General features: G+C 38.5%; 1 protein-coding gene across 4 annotated transcripts in view; it reads left to right on the plus strand.

Moving 5' to 3' along the window:
* LOC105484396 (maestro heat like repeat family member 9) overlaps nt 1–10,557 on the plus strand; it is a 131,756-nt gene extending 121,199 nt beyond the window's left edge. For 3 of the 4 annotated variants that reach the window (XM_071075536.1, XM_024793643.2, XM_071075540.1), the window contains 2 exons: nt 8,262–8,324; nt 10,256–10,557. In XM_071075536.1, coding sequence (XP_070931637.1) covers nt 8,262–8,324; nt 10,256–10,497 — 305 coding nt within the window. In that variant the 3' untranslated portion in view covers nt 10,498–10,557. The remainder of the gene's footprint in view (nt 1–8,261; nt 8,325–10,255) is intronic. The other variant, XR_011611043.1, reaches the window with a different exon arrangement.
* Nucleotides 10,558–16,962: the final 6,405 nt, after the last annotated feature.

Raw genomic sequence — 16,962 nt, forward strand, 5'->3', positions numbered from 1 at the left:
AAGGAAATGAAACATTTGAAACATTCAAAATTAGCAAATAAATAATTGCATATTTTAAACATTCCAGAAATTCAGAAAAAAGTTCTCAAATTAACCTGTTTAGCAAGTTTCTAGATACAACATCAGTATACAAAGATCAATTGGATTTCTATACATAAACAACAAATAATTAGAAGCTTAATTTTTAGACCAATGAAGCAGAATAGAGAATCCAGAAATAAAGTGCAGCCAACTGATCTTCGACAAACAAAAATATAAAGTGGGGACATGACACCCTATTCAACAAATTGTGCTGGGATAATTGGCAAGCCACATGTAGAAGAATGAAAAGTTGATTCTCATCTCTCACCTTATACAAAAACTAACTCAAGATGGATCAAATACTTAACTCTAAGACCTGAAACATAAAAATTCCAGAAAAATAGCATCAGAAGAAACCTTTCTAGGCGTTGGCTTAGGCAAAGACTTCATGACCAGGAACCCAAAAGCAAATGCAACAAAAATAAGATAAACAGATGGGACTTAATTAAACTAAAAAGCTTCTGCACAGCAAAGGAAATAATCAGCAGCGTAGAGCAATAACCACAGAGTGGGAGAGAATCTTCACAAACTATGCATCCAACAAAAGACTAATATCCAGAATCTACAAGGAACTCAAATCGACAAGAAACAATCCTATCAAAAAGTGGGCTAAGAACATGAATAGATAATTCTCAAAAGAAAATATACAAATGGCCAACAAACCTATGAAAATATGCTCTACACCACTAATTATCAGGAAAATGCAAATCAGAACCACAATGTGATACCACCTTACTTCTGCAAGAATAGCCATAATTTAAAAATAAAAAAAAATCATAGATGTTGGTGTGGATGTGGTGAAAAGGGAACACTTTTACACTGCTGGTGGGATTGCAAACTAGTACAGCCATTACAGAAAATGACGTGGAGAGTCCATAAAGAACTAAAAGTTCTTTAAGTTCACTTGAACTAAAAGTTCTTTAAGTTCACTTGAGCTAAAAGTTCTTTAAGTTCACTTGAGCTAAAAGTTCTTTAACTTCATTTGAACTAAAAGTTAAGTTCATTTGATCCAGCAATCCCACTACTGGGTATCTACCCAGAGGGAAAGAAGTCATTATACAAAAAAAGACACTTGCATATGCATGTTTACGGCAGTACAATTTGCAACTGCAAAAATATAAAACTGACCTAAATATCCATCAATCAATGAATGGATAAAGAAAATGTGGTGTATATATGCCGTGAAATATTACTCAGCCATTAAAAAGGAATGAAATAATGGCATTTGCAGCAACCTGGATGTAACTGGAGATCATTACTCTAAGTGAAGTAACTCAAGAATGGAAAACCAAACATCTTGTGTTCTCACTCATAAGTGGGAGCTAGGCTATGAGGATGCAAGGGCATAAGAATGATACAATGGGCCAGGTGCGGTGGCTCACGCCTGTAATCCCAGCACTTTGGGAGGCTGAGGTGGGCAGATCACGAGGTCAGGAGTTCAAGACCAGCCTGGCCAACATGGTGAAACCCCATCTCTAATACAAAAGAAATTAGCCAGGCATGGTGGCGTGTGCCTATAGTTCCAGCTAATTGGGAGGCTGAGGCAGTAGAACCGCTAGAACCTGGGAGTCGGAGGGTGCAGTGAACCGAGGTTGCTCCACTGCACTTCAGCTTGTGCAACAGTATGAGACTTAAAAAAAAAAAAAAAAGATACAGTGGACTTTGGGCACTCAGGGGAAAGGGTGGGAAGGGATGAGGGATAAAAGACAACATACTGACTGGCCAAGATGTCCAACTAGAAACAGTGGCAATCGGAGGCTCCCATCGAAAAGAACCATAATAAGTGCATTAATCTTTCACTGGCAACCAAGGTATCCAGGTTCTCTCATCAGAACTGACTAGGCAGCTGGTGTGATCCATGGAGAGAAAGGAAGAGCAAGCAGTGTGGTGCAGTGGCCCATCTGAGAGCCACATGGGTAGAGGAACCCCCACCCCTCAGCCAAGGGAGGCATCCTTCCCAGCTAGGGGGGGACCGTGATTTTTCCATGGAACTATGAAACCCACAGATTAGAGGATCCCACTCATGAACCCACACCACCGGGCCCTAGGGCCTTAACCCCAGAGCCATGCAGATTCTCAATAGCGTCTCAGCTGGATTCTGCTTAAACCCATCAAGACCCTGGGGAGGAGGGGTGACCAGCATCACAGCTACAGCTGCCTGCTGTCTAAGCCATTTGAGCTTCTTGGGAAAGGGGCAGCAGCCAGTACTGGGACTCACAACTGCCTAACATGTCAAGTTCCCCGGGCAGGGGAAGTGTGGCATCCATCTCTATAGCTCCAGGCTGTGCTTTTCCCCTGCTGGAACCAGTAGGACTGGACAGCTTGGTCCCAAAAGGTGTCCCCAACAGCCCAACACACCAGCTGTGGAAGACTGCAGCCAGAGGATCTCTTCAGGCCTGACCCTGACTCATCCTTCCTCACTGGGTGGGGCTTCCTGCAGGAAATCCAACAACTCTAACCAGAGGCTCAGGGACAGAACCCATATCTCTCTGGGCCTGAGCCTCTAGCGGGAGGGATAGCTGCAGTCTCTGTGAATCAGCAGACATAGCCTTTCCTCCTGATAGTTCTGAGGAATCCAGGAGCCCAGATGAGTGGGTTTCCCCCTAGCAAATCACACCCCTGCATCAAGGGTCAAAGTGCTTCATTAAATGGATCCTGTTCCCCATGCCACCCAACTGGGTGAGACCCTCCAACAGGGGTTGTCAGAAACCCTACACAGGAGCGATCCAATTGGCATCAGGTCAGTGCCCCTGCCAGAAGATGGAGCAGGCACCCATCTTTGCTGTTTTCTAGCCTCCTTGAGTGACATCTCCAGATGCAGAAGTGAACCAGATGAATAGGGCGTGAAATGGACCCCCAGCAAATGGCAGCAGCCCTACAGAAGAGGGACCTGACCATTGAAAGAAAAACAAACAAAAAGCAACAACAACAAAAAAGTCCTCACAAATACCTCATCCAGGGGTCAGCAGCCTCAAAGATCAAAACTAGGCAAATTCAGAAAGATGAGAAAGAATCAATGACAAAATGCTGAAAACCCAAAAAGCTAGAGTGCCTCTTCTCCAAATGTTTGCAATGTCTCTCCAGCAAGGGCACAGCACTGCACGGAGGATGAGACGGGCGAATTGACAGAAGTAGGCTTCACAAGATGGGTAATAAAAAACTATGCTGAGCTAAAGAAGTATGTTCTAACCCAATGCAAAGAAGCTAAACACCTTGATAAAAGGTTAGAGGAACTGCTAACTAGAATAAACAGTTTAGAGAGGAACAGAAATGACCTAATGGAGCTGAAAAACAGCACAGGAACTTCGTGAAGCATACACAAGTGTCAATAACTAAATCAGCCAAGTGGAAGAAAGAATATCAGAGTTTGAAGACCACTTTATTGAAATAAGGCATGCAAGCAAGGTTAGAGAAAAAAGAATGAAAAGTAACAAACAAAGCCTCCAGGAAACGGGACTTTGTGAAAAGATGGAACCGGTGATAGACTGGAATACCTGAAGGACATGGGGCGAATAGAAACAAGCTGGAAAACACACTTCAGGATATTACCCAGGAGGATTTCCCCAACCTAGCAATACATGCCAACATGCAAATCCAGGAAAAGAGAGGGAACACCATTAAGACACTCCACAAGAAGACAAACCCCAAGATACATAATCATCATATTCTCCAAGGTCAAAATAAGGGAAAAAGTGTTAAGGGCAGCCAGAGAGAAAGGCCAGGTCACCTACAAAGGGAAGCTAATCAGACTAAGAGTGAACCACTCAGCAGAAACTCTGCAAACCAGAACAGATTGAGGGCCAAATTCAACATTCTTAAAGAAAAGAATTTCCAACCCAGAATTTCATATCCAGCCAAAATAAGCTTCATAAGTGAAGGAGAAATAAAATCATTTCCACACAAGCAAATGTTGAGGAATTTTGTTACCACCAGGCCTACCTGAAAGAAGCACTAAATATGGGGGGGAAAACACACCAAAATATATTCTTTCAGTTAAGAGAAACAAATAAAGCATATTCAAATAGGAAGAGAGCAAGTCATATTGTTTCTGTTTGCAGATGACATGATTTTATATTTAGAAAACAACATCATCTCAGCCCCAAAACTCCTTAAGCTGATAAGCAACTTTAGCAAAGTATCAGGATACAAAATCAATGTGCAAATATTACAAGCTTTTCTTTACACCAACAATAGACAAACAGAGAGCCAAATTATGAATAAATTCCCACTCACAATTACTACGAAGAGAATAAAATACCTTGGAATACAGATAACAAGGGATGTAAAGGACCTCTTCAAGGAGAACTACAAACCACGGGTCAAGGAAATAAGAGAGGACAGAAAAAAAAAAAAAAAAAAAAAAAAAAAAAAAGGAAAAACATTCCATCCTCATGAATAAGAAGAATCCATATCATGAAAACGGTCATACTGCCCAAAGTAATTTATAAATTCAATGTTATTCCCAACATACTACTATTGACATTCTTCACAAAATTAGAAAAAAGCTAGTTTAAATTTCATATAGGATCAAAAAAGATCCCATATAGCCAAAACAATCCTAATCAGGAAGAACAAAGCTGGAGGCATCACGCTACCTGACTTTATACTACAAGGCTACAGTAACCATGACAACACAGTACTGGTTAAAAAAAAAAAAAAAAAAAAAAAAAAACAGACATATAGACCAATGGAACAGAAAAGAGACCTCAGAAATAACACCATATCTACAACTATCTGTCCTTCGACAAACCTGCCGAAAACAAGCAATGGGGAAAGGATTCCCTATTTAATAAATGGTGCTGGGAAAACTGGCTAGCCATATGCAGAAAACTGAAACTGGACCCCTTCCTGACACCTTATACAAAAGTTAACTCAATATGGCTTAAATACTTAAATGTAAACCCCAAACCACAAAAACCCTACAAGAAAACCTAAGCAACACCATTCAGGACATAGACATGGACAAAGACTTCATGACAAAAATGCCAAAAGCAATAGCAACAAAAGCCAAAATTGACAAATGGGATCTAATTAAACTAAAGAGCTTCTACACGGCAAAAGAAACTATCATTAGAGTGAATAGGCAACCTACAGAATGGGAGAAAATTTTTGCAGTCTACCCATCTGAGAAAGGTCTAGCATCCAGAATCTACATGAAACTTAAATAAATTTACAAGGAAAAAAAACAAGTATCAATAGCTGAATCAACCAAGTGGAAGAAAGAATATCAGAGTCTGAAGTGGTCAAAGTAGCAAAAGTGGGCAAAGGATATGAACAGACACTTCTCAAAAGAAGACTTTTACATGGCCAACAAACTTATGAAAAAAAGCTCAACATCACTGATCATTAGAGAAATGCAAATCAAAACCACAATCAGATACCATCTCACACCAGTAAGAATGGTGATTATTAAAAAGTCAAGAAACAATAGATGCTGGCGAGGCTGTGGAGAAATGGGAATGTTTTTACACTGTTAGTGGGAATTTAAGTTAGTTCAACAATTGTAGAAGACAGTGTGGCAATTCCTCAAGGATCTAGAACCAGAAATACCATTTGACCCAGAAATCCAATTACTGGGTATATACCCAAAGGAATACAAATCATTTTATAAAGACACATGCACACATATGTTTACTGCAGCACTATTTACAATAGCAAAGTCATGGAACCAATCCAAATGCCCATCAATGATAGACTGGATAAAGAAAATGTGGTACATATATACCATGGAATACTATCTAGCCATAAAAAAGAAATGAGATCATGTCCTTTTCAGGGACATGGATGAAGCTGGAAGCCATCATCCTCAGCTAAGTAACACAGGAACAGAAAACCAAACACCACATGTTCTCACTTATAAGTGGGAGTTGAACAATGAGAACACATGGACACAGGGAGGGGAATAACACACACTAGGGCCTGTTTGGGGGTGGGAGGTGAGGGGAAGAAACTTAGAGGATGGGTCAATAGGTGCAAAAAGTTTTTTAAAAGAAATGAAAGGTTATATATGCATTCACATATTTTAAAAAATAATGGAAAGAAAAAAAGAAAGTTTCCCTCTACAATTTTTTTTTAAAAGACTACATATTGGGTACTGTGTACACTGCTCAGGTGATGGGTGCACCAAAATCTCAGAAATCACTGCTAAAGGACTCAACCATGTAATCAAATACCACGTCTTCCCCCAAAGCCTATTGAAATAAAAATAAAAATTTAAAAAATACCAATACAATAGCACCAAAAATCATCAAATACCTTAAAAGAAATGATACACAAAATGAATGCACAGAAAACTGGAAAACATACAGAAAATTTTTAAAAGAGTTCCATACAAGGATATATTATGCTCATTTATTGAAAGATTAAATATTATGATGATGTCAGTTCTCCCCAAATTGATCTATATAGATTCAGTATATTCCCAAACAAAATCTCATTGAGGATTTTGGGTGTGTGTGTGAAACATGACAAGCTGATTATAAACTTTATATTAAAACTTAAGTGTTTGAGAATAGCCAAGATAATTTAAAGAGAAACTAGAGTTGAAGGACTTATACCATGGGATATCAAGATGCATTACACATTAAGGTCATGCAGTAGTGACACAATGATAGACAGACAGAATGGAGCCAAGACATTGACCACACACAATTTATGATCTAGGTGACACTGCCAAGCAGTAAAGTAAGAGCAGTTTTTCTCTTAACGGTGCAGGATCAACTATACAGGTATATAAAAATATCTTGACCCCAACTTCATGCTGTATAACTCCAGCTGGATGGTAGATATAAGCATAAAGGGTAAAATAGTAAAGCTTCCAGAAGTAAATATAGGAGAATATCTTTATGGCTTGAGACAAGCAAACATTTCCTAAACAGGACCTCAAAATTAACTAACCATAAATGTAAAGATGATAAATTAAACTACATTGAAATTAGGGATTTCTGTTAGTTAAAACACAAATGCAAATGGAGAAGTTTAGCCATGAGATAGGAGAAGATATTGTAAGACATGCACCATTTAAAAAAGATTAGTGCTCAGAACTTTAAAATGCCTACAAGTGACAAAGAAAAAGATAACTCAATATATAAGCAGGCAAGAGACTTATCTGAATAAGCATTTCAGAAAAGAAGACATCCAAATAGCCAGTAAATACACATATGATCTTATTAATCAACAACAAAAAATGAAAATTAAAGTTACAATGTGATATTATCACCAAACCTATGAGGATGACTGAAAGGAAAAATTTTAACAATATCAATTGCTTGGAGGACATAGAGCAATGAAAATGTTAGCATACTATTGGTAGGAGTGAAAACTGGTACAGCCACTTTGGATAACTGTTTAGCCCCACTGCTAAAGTTGAACATAAGCATGCCCAGTAAATCCACTAGTTATATACTAAACAGCAGTTATACAAATACATGCCAAAATTCATGTACAAGAATGCCCATAACTTCATTATTCATCATGGCCCCAAACTGGAAACACCACAAATGCCCATCAACAGCAGAATGGATTTTTGAAAAATGATGCATTCATAAGATACACTAGTATATAGCAGGTTCAGCAAATTATTTCTGTTAAAGGCCCAATAGTAAATATTTTAGACTTTGAGCACCATATAGTCTCTGTTGCAACTTTTCAACTCTGCTGTGGTAGGGTGAAAACAGTCATAGATATGTAAACAAATGAGCCAATGTGAATGGCTGTATCTCAAGAAAACTTTGTTTGCTAGCCTCTGCCATGTAGCAATGGAAATGAACAAACTATTGCTACATGAAAGAACATGGATGAATCTTAAAATGTCATGTGAAGCAAAAGAAGGCAGACACAAAAGAATATATTCTGAAAGGTGGAGGAGGAGACTGGGAGAGGCTTTAAGGAGGCTTCCAGGATGCTGCTAATACTCTATTTAATAATGTAAGTGGTAGCCTGGTGTGTTCCTTTTGTGGTCATTCACCGAGCTGTTGAGTATGATTCGTGCACATTTATACTCTCATATATCTTTCGATAAACAATTTTATGAGACAATAGTTAAAAGTACTAAAAGATGACTCAAGGATAATCTAGAGATGCTTTGCTTTGAAAAAAGCAAAGAAGGTAGCCAGATAACATCAGAAAATTTATTTTCATAATGCATGTTGCAGTAACTTTAATTTTTATTGTGTGCATAGGATATTTGGCAAAATCTGGTGGTCATTTACTGCTTAGAGTTGAAATTGAAGTCATGCTTGATGGTGAGTATTGAGGTTATAACAAAATCTTTATGCATAAATCTAAGTACATTTACTATTTGTGATTCTAGTCACATATGATTTCTGTTAGGGTGCCAGGCCAGATAGGAAGAGGGTGGCAGTAGTGGTTGGATAATTAAGGAAGAATCAATGAAAGGACTGGGCTAAGAGGTATGTATGTTTTTTCTCTTTCTATTCTATTTTCTCTTACTCTCTTTCCCTGTTTCAGTCACTCCATGTATTCCACTGATTGTCTGAGAACTGTCATCCTAGAGCCGTTGGGAACTTCGGAAAGTTGAAAATTCATTTACTCATTCATCTAACAAATGTTTTTTAGCATCTCTTATATTTATGTGACAGCACTATTTACTGCTAGCGACAGAGTTGCAAATAAAGCAGTCTCTTCCCTCAGAGAATTCACATTTTAGTAGATAGTATTGTACAATATATTTGCAGAGGAGGGAATTAAAAAAGGGTAATATTAGTCTATCAAAATGTTTGGGTCTTAGGAATCTCCCTTAGCCTCTGTCTGTTGTCCCATCAGGGTCAGAATTACAAACAGTGAGTTATAAAAACAAGTTGGCTGCCTTCCTTCCTCTTTCTTTCTTACTAGACTATTTTTTTTAGAACAGTTTCAGGTTCACAGCAATATTGAGCTGCAGGTACAAAGATTTCCCAAGTGCCTTCTCTCTTCACCAATGCTTAGCCTCCCCCATTATCGACATCCCCCATCAGAGTGTTACATTTATTATAATTCACGGACCTACATTTATACGTCATTACCTTCCTTCCTTATTCATTCATTCATCCATTCATTCATTCACTCACTCACTCATTCATTCAACACATATTTGACTACCTGCTAAATGCCAAACACTAGAATTTTCCATCTTTCTTACAATCATTTTCTTCTTTCACTCCCCTCTCTCCTACTCCTTCTCATCTCTCTGTTTTCTAAATCTCCCCCCTTTGTTTCTATTGCTTTTATCAAGAAATAAAATAGTAATTTCTCATAGTCCACTATCTGGATATAATGATATTAGCATTTTGTATAATGATATTAGCATTTTGGTCTATGTATTATCCCGGTTTTTTTTTCTTTTTTCTTTTTTTTTTTTTTTTTTTGAGACGGAGTCTCCCTCTGTCACCCAGCTGGAGTGCAGTGGCGTGATCTCTGCTCAGTGAAAGCTCCGCCTCCCAGGTTCCAGCAATTCTGCTGCCTCAGCCTCCAGAGTAACTGGTACTACAGGCGTGGGCCACCACGCCTGGCTAATTTTTTGTATTTTTAGTAGGGACAGGGTTCACCGTGTTAGCCAGGATGGTCTTGATCTCCTGACCTCAAGATCCGCCTGCCTTGGTCTCCCAAAGTGCTGGGATTACAGGCATGAGCCACCATGCCCTGCCTATCCAGGATATTTTTAAAGAATAAAAGCTATTATATATTTTTAACTATCATAACTGTTTTATAACTTTTTTCACTTAGCTGTATAATATAAACATCTTTCTATGCCAAGAAATAGGGGCCTACAATATGTTAATACATATGTAGTATTTCATTTTATATTCCTAACTTTTAAGCAGTTCCCTATTAATGAACATTTAGACTGATTTTAACTTTTTCATTATGACCAATATGAACCTCTTCCTCAACATACAAATACCTGTTTATGTTATCTAGAAAAATGCTCAACACATAAAAGGTCCTCGGTAATTTTTAGTGAATATTCCCATTTTTCTTTTAATGGGGTCTGGTGGGGATAGATGATAAAACTTCCTGAATGCTATCAGTCAAAGTTACAAAATGCAGAGGGAATGAAGAGGAGAGATGGAGAGAAGGGGGCACTCTGTGAAAGGTGGCAGGGCTGTTTAGAATTAAAGTTTCATGGCCTCTAAGAAAGAGATAACTTGAACTAAAGTCTCTTCTGATATTACAGTTATTGAACGACTGCTCCGAGATGAAGACCCTGTGACCAAAGAGTTGGCTGAAATAACCTACGATATTTTTAAGAAAATAGCCAATAAACTGACCTCTGCAACTCTTAATCAAAACTTCCAAAAATTGCTTAAATTCTTCTACATCAAAAAATTGAGCCCTCTTTACAATTATAACTCACTCAAGGACCAGATAGACAGTCCCACAGACAGTAAAGATATCAAGAATGATAAGACCTTATAGAAGAGAATGATGATGACATTCATCATTCATAAACAATGGGAAGTCAACAATGTCTTGGAGCTGACCTTAGAAGAAGAATGATTTTTCTTTCCCTCCTGACAACTTGAGTCTGTTTGTAGATGCTTTTCTGAAAAATGCTGGAAGCTTTTACTGTTTCTTCTTAATTCTCTATTCAAATATAGAAATCTGAAAGACCTGGTGTCTCTGACAGTGATCAGAAGCCCTATTTCCTCAAAACCACTAATAATTGAAAATAACATAAGCAAAGTGTTTGATGAGAAGCTCTTGGAACTTGATTCAGTCCATAAGCGTCTACTGAGCACCTTCTAAGTGCCAGATACTGTGTTAGGCAGTGGAGACATTTGGATGATATAGACAAGGTTCCTGACCTCAGGATGGGCACAGTCTAGTGACACATAGTGTGGTCATTTCTATCCTGCTGGGAGAAATATTGCCTAGGGCAGTGTTAACAAAAAAGATGTGGAACTTGAAAAAGGGGAGAAGGAAATATATTCTGGGTACAGGTATTGAGCAATAAGAGTGTAGGGGAAAGTGGAGGAGTTTGTGGGTACAACTATGAGGAGGAAAGAAGAATGAGAAGAGCTGAAACCCAAGCGAAGACTACTTTATGCTAATTGGTTTGAGCTTCTTAAAAGAAAGATTGGACAGTCCATCATAGTCAGTGCTCCCATTGCCATCAGAATTATAAAACCTCATCAATGATCTTGCTCAACTTAAGGCTAAGGCTTATCCTTCACTCCTCCTACCTTACCTTCTCTGGATCCCCATATCCCCACCTGAGCATAAGCCATTCTAGCCACAGTAAACTACTTGTAATTAGATGAAAGCACTTTTTCTCTGTTGATTCAGATGTAGTGGCATCTGAATTTGTAATGTGTCAACTTCCAGTTCAAGTATGTTTTCCTTTCTTTGCTGGGTCACCTCTCTAGTATTGTATGGCAGCCATTCCAGCTTCCCCTACATTCTCCTTCAGCTTCTCTGACTTCTGGGCCAGGTGAGTTTAGTTTTATTGACAAAGGATTCCAGCTTCTCCTGCAGAATACCCACATCATCAACATCAATATTGGAAGCAGTAAGAGATGGACACAGTTTTGAGCTTGTGGGTTCTACTTTGTCCTTGCTCTTCCCATTTCACATACACCTTCCCTCCCAACTGCCTGCCCTGCATATTTCAAGTTCCAGGATCAGATGTGAAAATGATAGACTCAGAGACTAGACTACTTATCCTGCTCCCACAATTTCATATGGTCAAATCCCCAGTTCTGCTTCTCTAGTTGAATCCTGATGGATGTATCTGGGATCCATTTTTTTCCCTCTTTGATCAAGTTGGGTGGGTTTGGTCCTATATTTTGCCTTAACACCCTATGATTATACCTTTCATCGTTTTTAATCACACTGTAATAAAATTATCTATTTCCTTCTCCTTCTGCCTCATAAAATGGAAGTTTCATGAAAGCAACTGTCATGTCTTACACTTGGTTGTGTGCTCTTGGGCTCAATGCCTGGCACTTGTAAATGCTCAATGAATACTTGCCAAATGAATGAAATGTTAACAAGACATATTACCTTCACACTTCAGTAAAAGTTTTTACATATTTATGAAATGTGGAGTAATAAAAAATGACTAGAAATAAAGAATACATAATTTTAATTTATACCTTAACCTGTATTATTTTATATATCCAGGTGTCCCAGATCTCACCTTTCAAAATTAGGGCAAATTTTCATTCCCACATAATGAACTAGCAGAATACCTAAAGAGGTAGGCTGAATAATGACCTCCCCCAAAATATCCACTTCCTAATCCGTGAAATCTGCAGATATTTTGCTTTATGCGGCAAAAGGAACTTAACAGATGTGATTAAGAATCTTGAGATGGGGAGATTATTTTGGATTATCTAGGTGGGCCCAATGTAATCATAGATTCTTTATAAGAGGAATATGGGAGGTCAGTGAGAAAGGGGATTCATGAGATGCTACACTTCTTTCTGAAGGTGGAGGTAGGGTCCATGAGCCAAAAAATGCAAGGAATACAGGTCTAGGAGCTGAAAAAGGCAAGGAAATAGATTTCTATAGAATTTCCAGTGAGCAAGGTCCTACACACATCTTTTTTTTTTTTTTTGAGACGGAGTCTCGCTCTGTCACCCAGGCTGGAGTGCAGCGGCGCGATCTCGGCTCACTGCAAGCTCTGCCTCCTGGGTTCACGCCATTCTCCTGCCTCAGCCTCCCCAGTGGCTGGGACTACAGGCATCCGCCACCACGCCCAGCTAATTTTTTTTTTGTATTTTTAGTAGAGATGGGTTTTCACCGTGCTAGCCAGGATGGTCTCGATCTCCTGACCTCGTGATCCGCCCTCCTTGGCCTCCCAAAGCGCTGGGATTACGGGCATGAGCCACCGCACCCGGCCCTACATACATCTTGACTTTGGCCCAGTGAAACCCACTTGGGACACCTGACATCCAGAATTGTATGAAATAAATTCATGTTGTTTTAAGGCCCTGTTTGTGGTAATTTGCTAGAGCAGCAAAAGGAATTTAACATAGCTACATTTCTGCAAAACAAAGAAAATCAATTCAACCAATACCCATCAATCAACCAGACAGCAATTGATATATTAGGCCTTACACAAAGGTTGATATTTCTTTAGGGTCTGATAATCCTATTAGACATGATCTTCATCATCTCCTGGTTCCCTCTCCTCCTTCTCCTTTCCGTATCTTCTCTTCACCCCACATTTTCCCGATTTCTTCAGGATCTCTGAGTTGTTTTCACTTTACTTGGTAAAACACTCAACTCTCCAGAGGCTTCACCTCCCACTTGGATATGCAGGTCTTCCATATGCTCTGAAGACATAAGAGTATCCCTTCAATAGATTTCACCTTCTTTAGGAAATAGTTGTGGTTATGAATACCTTTCTTCTTGGCACATGGCTGTTATTCCCATTTTTGAAAAATATAATAATCCTTGAAAGCTTCTCCATTGTTTGCTGGAGTAAGAGAGAAATAGTCAACATGGCCTTTAAGGCCATGTAGGATCTGGCCCCCCTTGCCAGCCTCATGGAACACTCTCTTGCTCACTCTTCGTGTTCCAGAAACACTAGCTTCCTCAACTCCCCATTCTCCCCATGAATTAGGGCCTTCACTCATGTTCTTCCTGTGCCAGAAGCACTCTTCCTTTTCCCTCACACAGTCAGTTCCTACCCATCCTTCAAAACCCAACTCAGAAGTTATTTCCACGGGAAGCATCTTTGACCCCCATATACCTTTGTAGCACTTACCACAATAACTAGGATAATTAATGATAGAATAAATTAATGGAAAGGTAATTCATCTGCAGTTAGTTGCCTCTACTCTGGCCCTGTTGCTAAAATATCAGCTCCACAAGATCATGAATTGTGTTTGCTTGATTCACTCCTGTATACACACAGGCCATAGTAGTATTTAATACATATTCGTCACATGGATAAATGGGTGAGTAAATAGACACGTGAGCAGACTTTCTGATACCAGGTGGCTAGATATGTGTAAGGGAAGAGACAGCCTCAGCTTTATTGGGCATATTGTTGTGGCCCATTGTATAGGGAAGTGGGACACATTTGTTGCAGACTTACTACATGATAAGCACTCTTTGTGTGTCTATTTCATTTCATCCTCACAATAATACTGAAAAAAAAAGGTATTTTTGTTGCCATTGCATAGTTGAAACAATTTGATAGACTCTGTTGGCTTTGATATCCATGCAAGGGGAGAGGATTCAAGGGATCCCTGGTGAGTTCACTATTCCAGGAGGATATCTGACCTCCATTTTGTACCACAAAATTATGGTGGCACCCTGTCAGAGAAGGAGGTATCCTGCCTCTGAGAGGCTTTCTCTAACTCACATGTTTCCACAGCACACTTGGCCTAGTGGCTGCTTTATCCCAGAAACTACAAAGTGCTTTACTTGTGATATCCGACTTACTCTTCCCAACAATCTTAGCAGCTGGGTATTATCACTGCTCCCATTTTGCTGAAAAGCAATCTGAACCTCAGAGAGATTGAGTAAATGTCACATAACTTAAGGAGAGGAGTGCAGAATATTTGAACTCAAGGACTCCAGAACAGGATACTTAATCACTATATCACTGAAATTGCCCTTTTAGGGATTTGTTTTTCCCACTGGGTATAAACTCGTTTGCATATTGGAACCATTTAGACTGATCTAAAAATACATATCAATAAACAGGCTTTAATCCAGACCATTTATATCAGAATATTTGGGCTTTACACCTGGCCATTAGTGTTTTCTAAGAGTCCTGGTAGATCCAGAGAGAAGTCAGTATTGTGTGTCAGTGTACTAGTCAGTCCTTGAGATCAGGTTTAGACATTTCTCTATCATCAGCATCTAGCACTGTGTTTGTCATATGGGGGAAAACTTCATAAATTTATAACTTATTGAGTATAGGAACCAATCATTTATTTGTTCACAAACCAACATTAGTTTAGTTAGGGTACAGAGACATTAGGGAAAGAGACACTGTACTAGGAACTAAGCATTTCCAGGTGCATGATTCTAATGAGATACTCCATAATAGGTGAGGTAGAGGAGGAACAGAGGCTATTCCGCATTAAAAGAAGAAGGTATCTAAATTCTAAAGAGGGTTGCTGTTTAGACTGACACAGTCAAAATTCCAAGCATCTGACAAAGTAAAAACTAGAAATTTAATAGACTTGCATCAATTTGTTTACTTTCCAGTTTTTTGTTTTTTTTTCTTTTTGCAATATCTAAATAACCACTGATGCCAAGTTGATAAATACTGAAGCATGTCCATGATCCTGGGGTGGCACCTTGCAATAATGACTTGAGTAGAATAGGAAGGCACATTGATAGAGAATGGATATTCTGGCAGGGCAGCGTCCTGGTAGCCCAATATAACATTTTCATAATAAATGAGAAACATTGGCTTGATGCAGAGGCCAGTACTATGATGGTTCCCTCTTGAGAAAATAATTTTAAAAACCTAGACTTGAATTGAGGAGACATGGGTTTGAGTTCTGGCTTGTCTGCTTACTAGCTGGAAGCCTTAGGTAATTCATTTTGTTTATTTTTCTATGATATGGAGTTAATATTCCCCCAGAGGATGCTTATTCCCCCAGAGAAACGTATTGTGAAGTTTTAATGGGATAATTACATAGAATTATATAGTTTTAATAAATCATTTTTATAAGAGCATGAAGAACATAGCTCTTCCATACCACCAAAATGTACTCCTTCCCTTAGGAAGATAACAGTCTCAACCAATTACTGTTCTCAGCTTCAATTCTGTGACCTCTGGGTAACATGCTGTTCCTTAGTCAGGTGTGACTTCTAGCCCACTATGTAATGACAAAATTCTTCCATTGGACTGACAAGCTGGTATTCTGATCCATTTCTTTTTATGGTGCTGAAAATGATGATTCTATAGTAGGTTGAATTATCGAAATCATTTTAACAATAGCATTTGTGATAGATATTGGCTAGGTCTTTAGCAATTCCTTATTCTTTAGTCATACATTAGAAGAGGAGATTTACTGGCCTGCCTTGCAGTTAGGTTGGCCAAGTGACTCATTCTGGGCAGTCAAATGTGAGTGAGAGTGATAAGTGTCACTTCTATGTCTAAGTGGATAAGTACTAGATATTCTCACTCCTCCCTTTCTGCATCAGAGGCCATTTGTTAAAGACAATGGCATCACAAAATGAAAGGTTTTGATATCCTTGAGAACACCTTCTCAGGCAAAATGTCAATCCACATCAGACTATTATATAAGAATAATGTTACACCCATCTTGAGAGAATACTATGTGCCATAGTACACAGCTCATAGCTTTATAGAGTTAAGAAAACCAACTGCTTCTATACATCAAGCAGAAGGCATTCCAAGTATATTAGGAGATAAAACCAGTGCTACTGTAATACAAAAACACAAAGTAATTTGATTCTGATCATTATTATACAACATATCTATATATCAAATCATAATTATATGCATCTCAAATATATGCAATCTTTATCAATTAAATATTTTAAAGTTAAAAATGTTTTAAAATGCTCTTCCATATATACCTTTATCATCATATCTTATGGCATAGGGATGGATTATTTAGCATCCAATATTTAATATAAACACATTAGAATAAAGTTCATTCTTTTAAGGAAAAAAAGCAAGAAGCTGCTATGACAGATGGGATTAAGAGTACTGTCATTTTTTCAAATTTCTTTACAACATAAGCCTTCTAAAAAGCTATTGCAAAAACTAGTACATCAGTAGGTAAATGGGAATTTTCAGGTATAGAATGTGTCTTTACAAATTCTTGGCTGTTTCTTATGTGTAGAAATGACTGGAAGCAAACAGACAGCAAGCATTCTAAATTTTGATTCCATACATTGGTCAAAGAAATGCCATATCTGACCTACAACAGATGGCAA

The sequence above is a fragment of the Macaca nemestrina genome, chromosome 1 (assembly GCF_043159975.1).
Source record: "Macaca nemestrina isolate mMacNem1 chromosome 1, mMacNem.hap1, whole genome shotgun sequence".
Taxonomy (NCBI): Eukaryota; Metazoa; Chordata; class Mammalia; order Primates; family Cercopithecidae; genus Macaca; species Macaca nemestrina.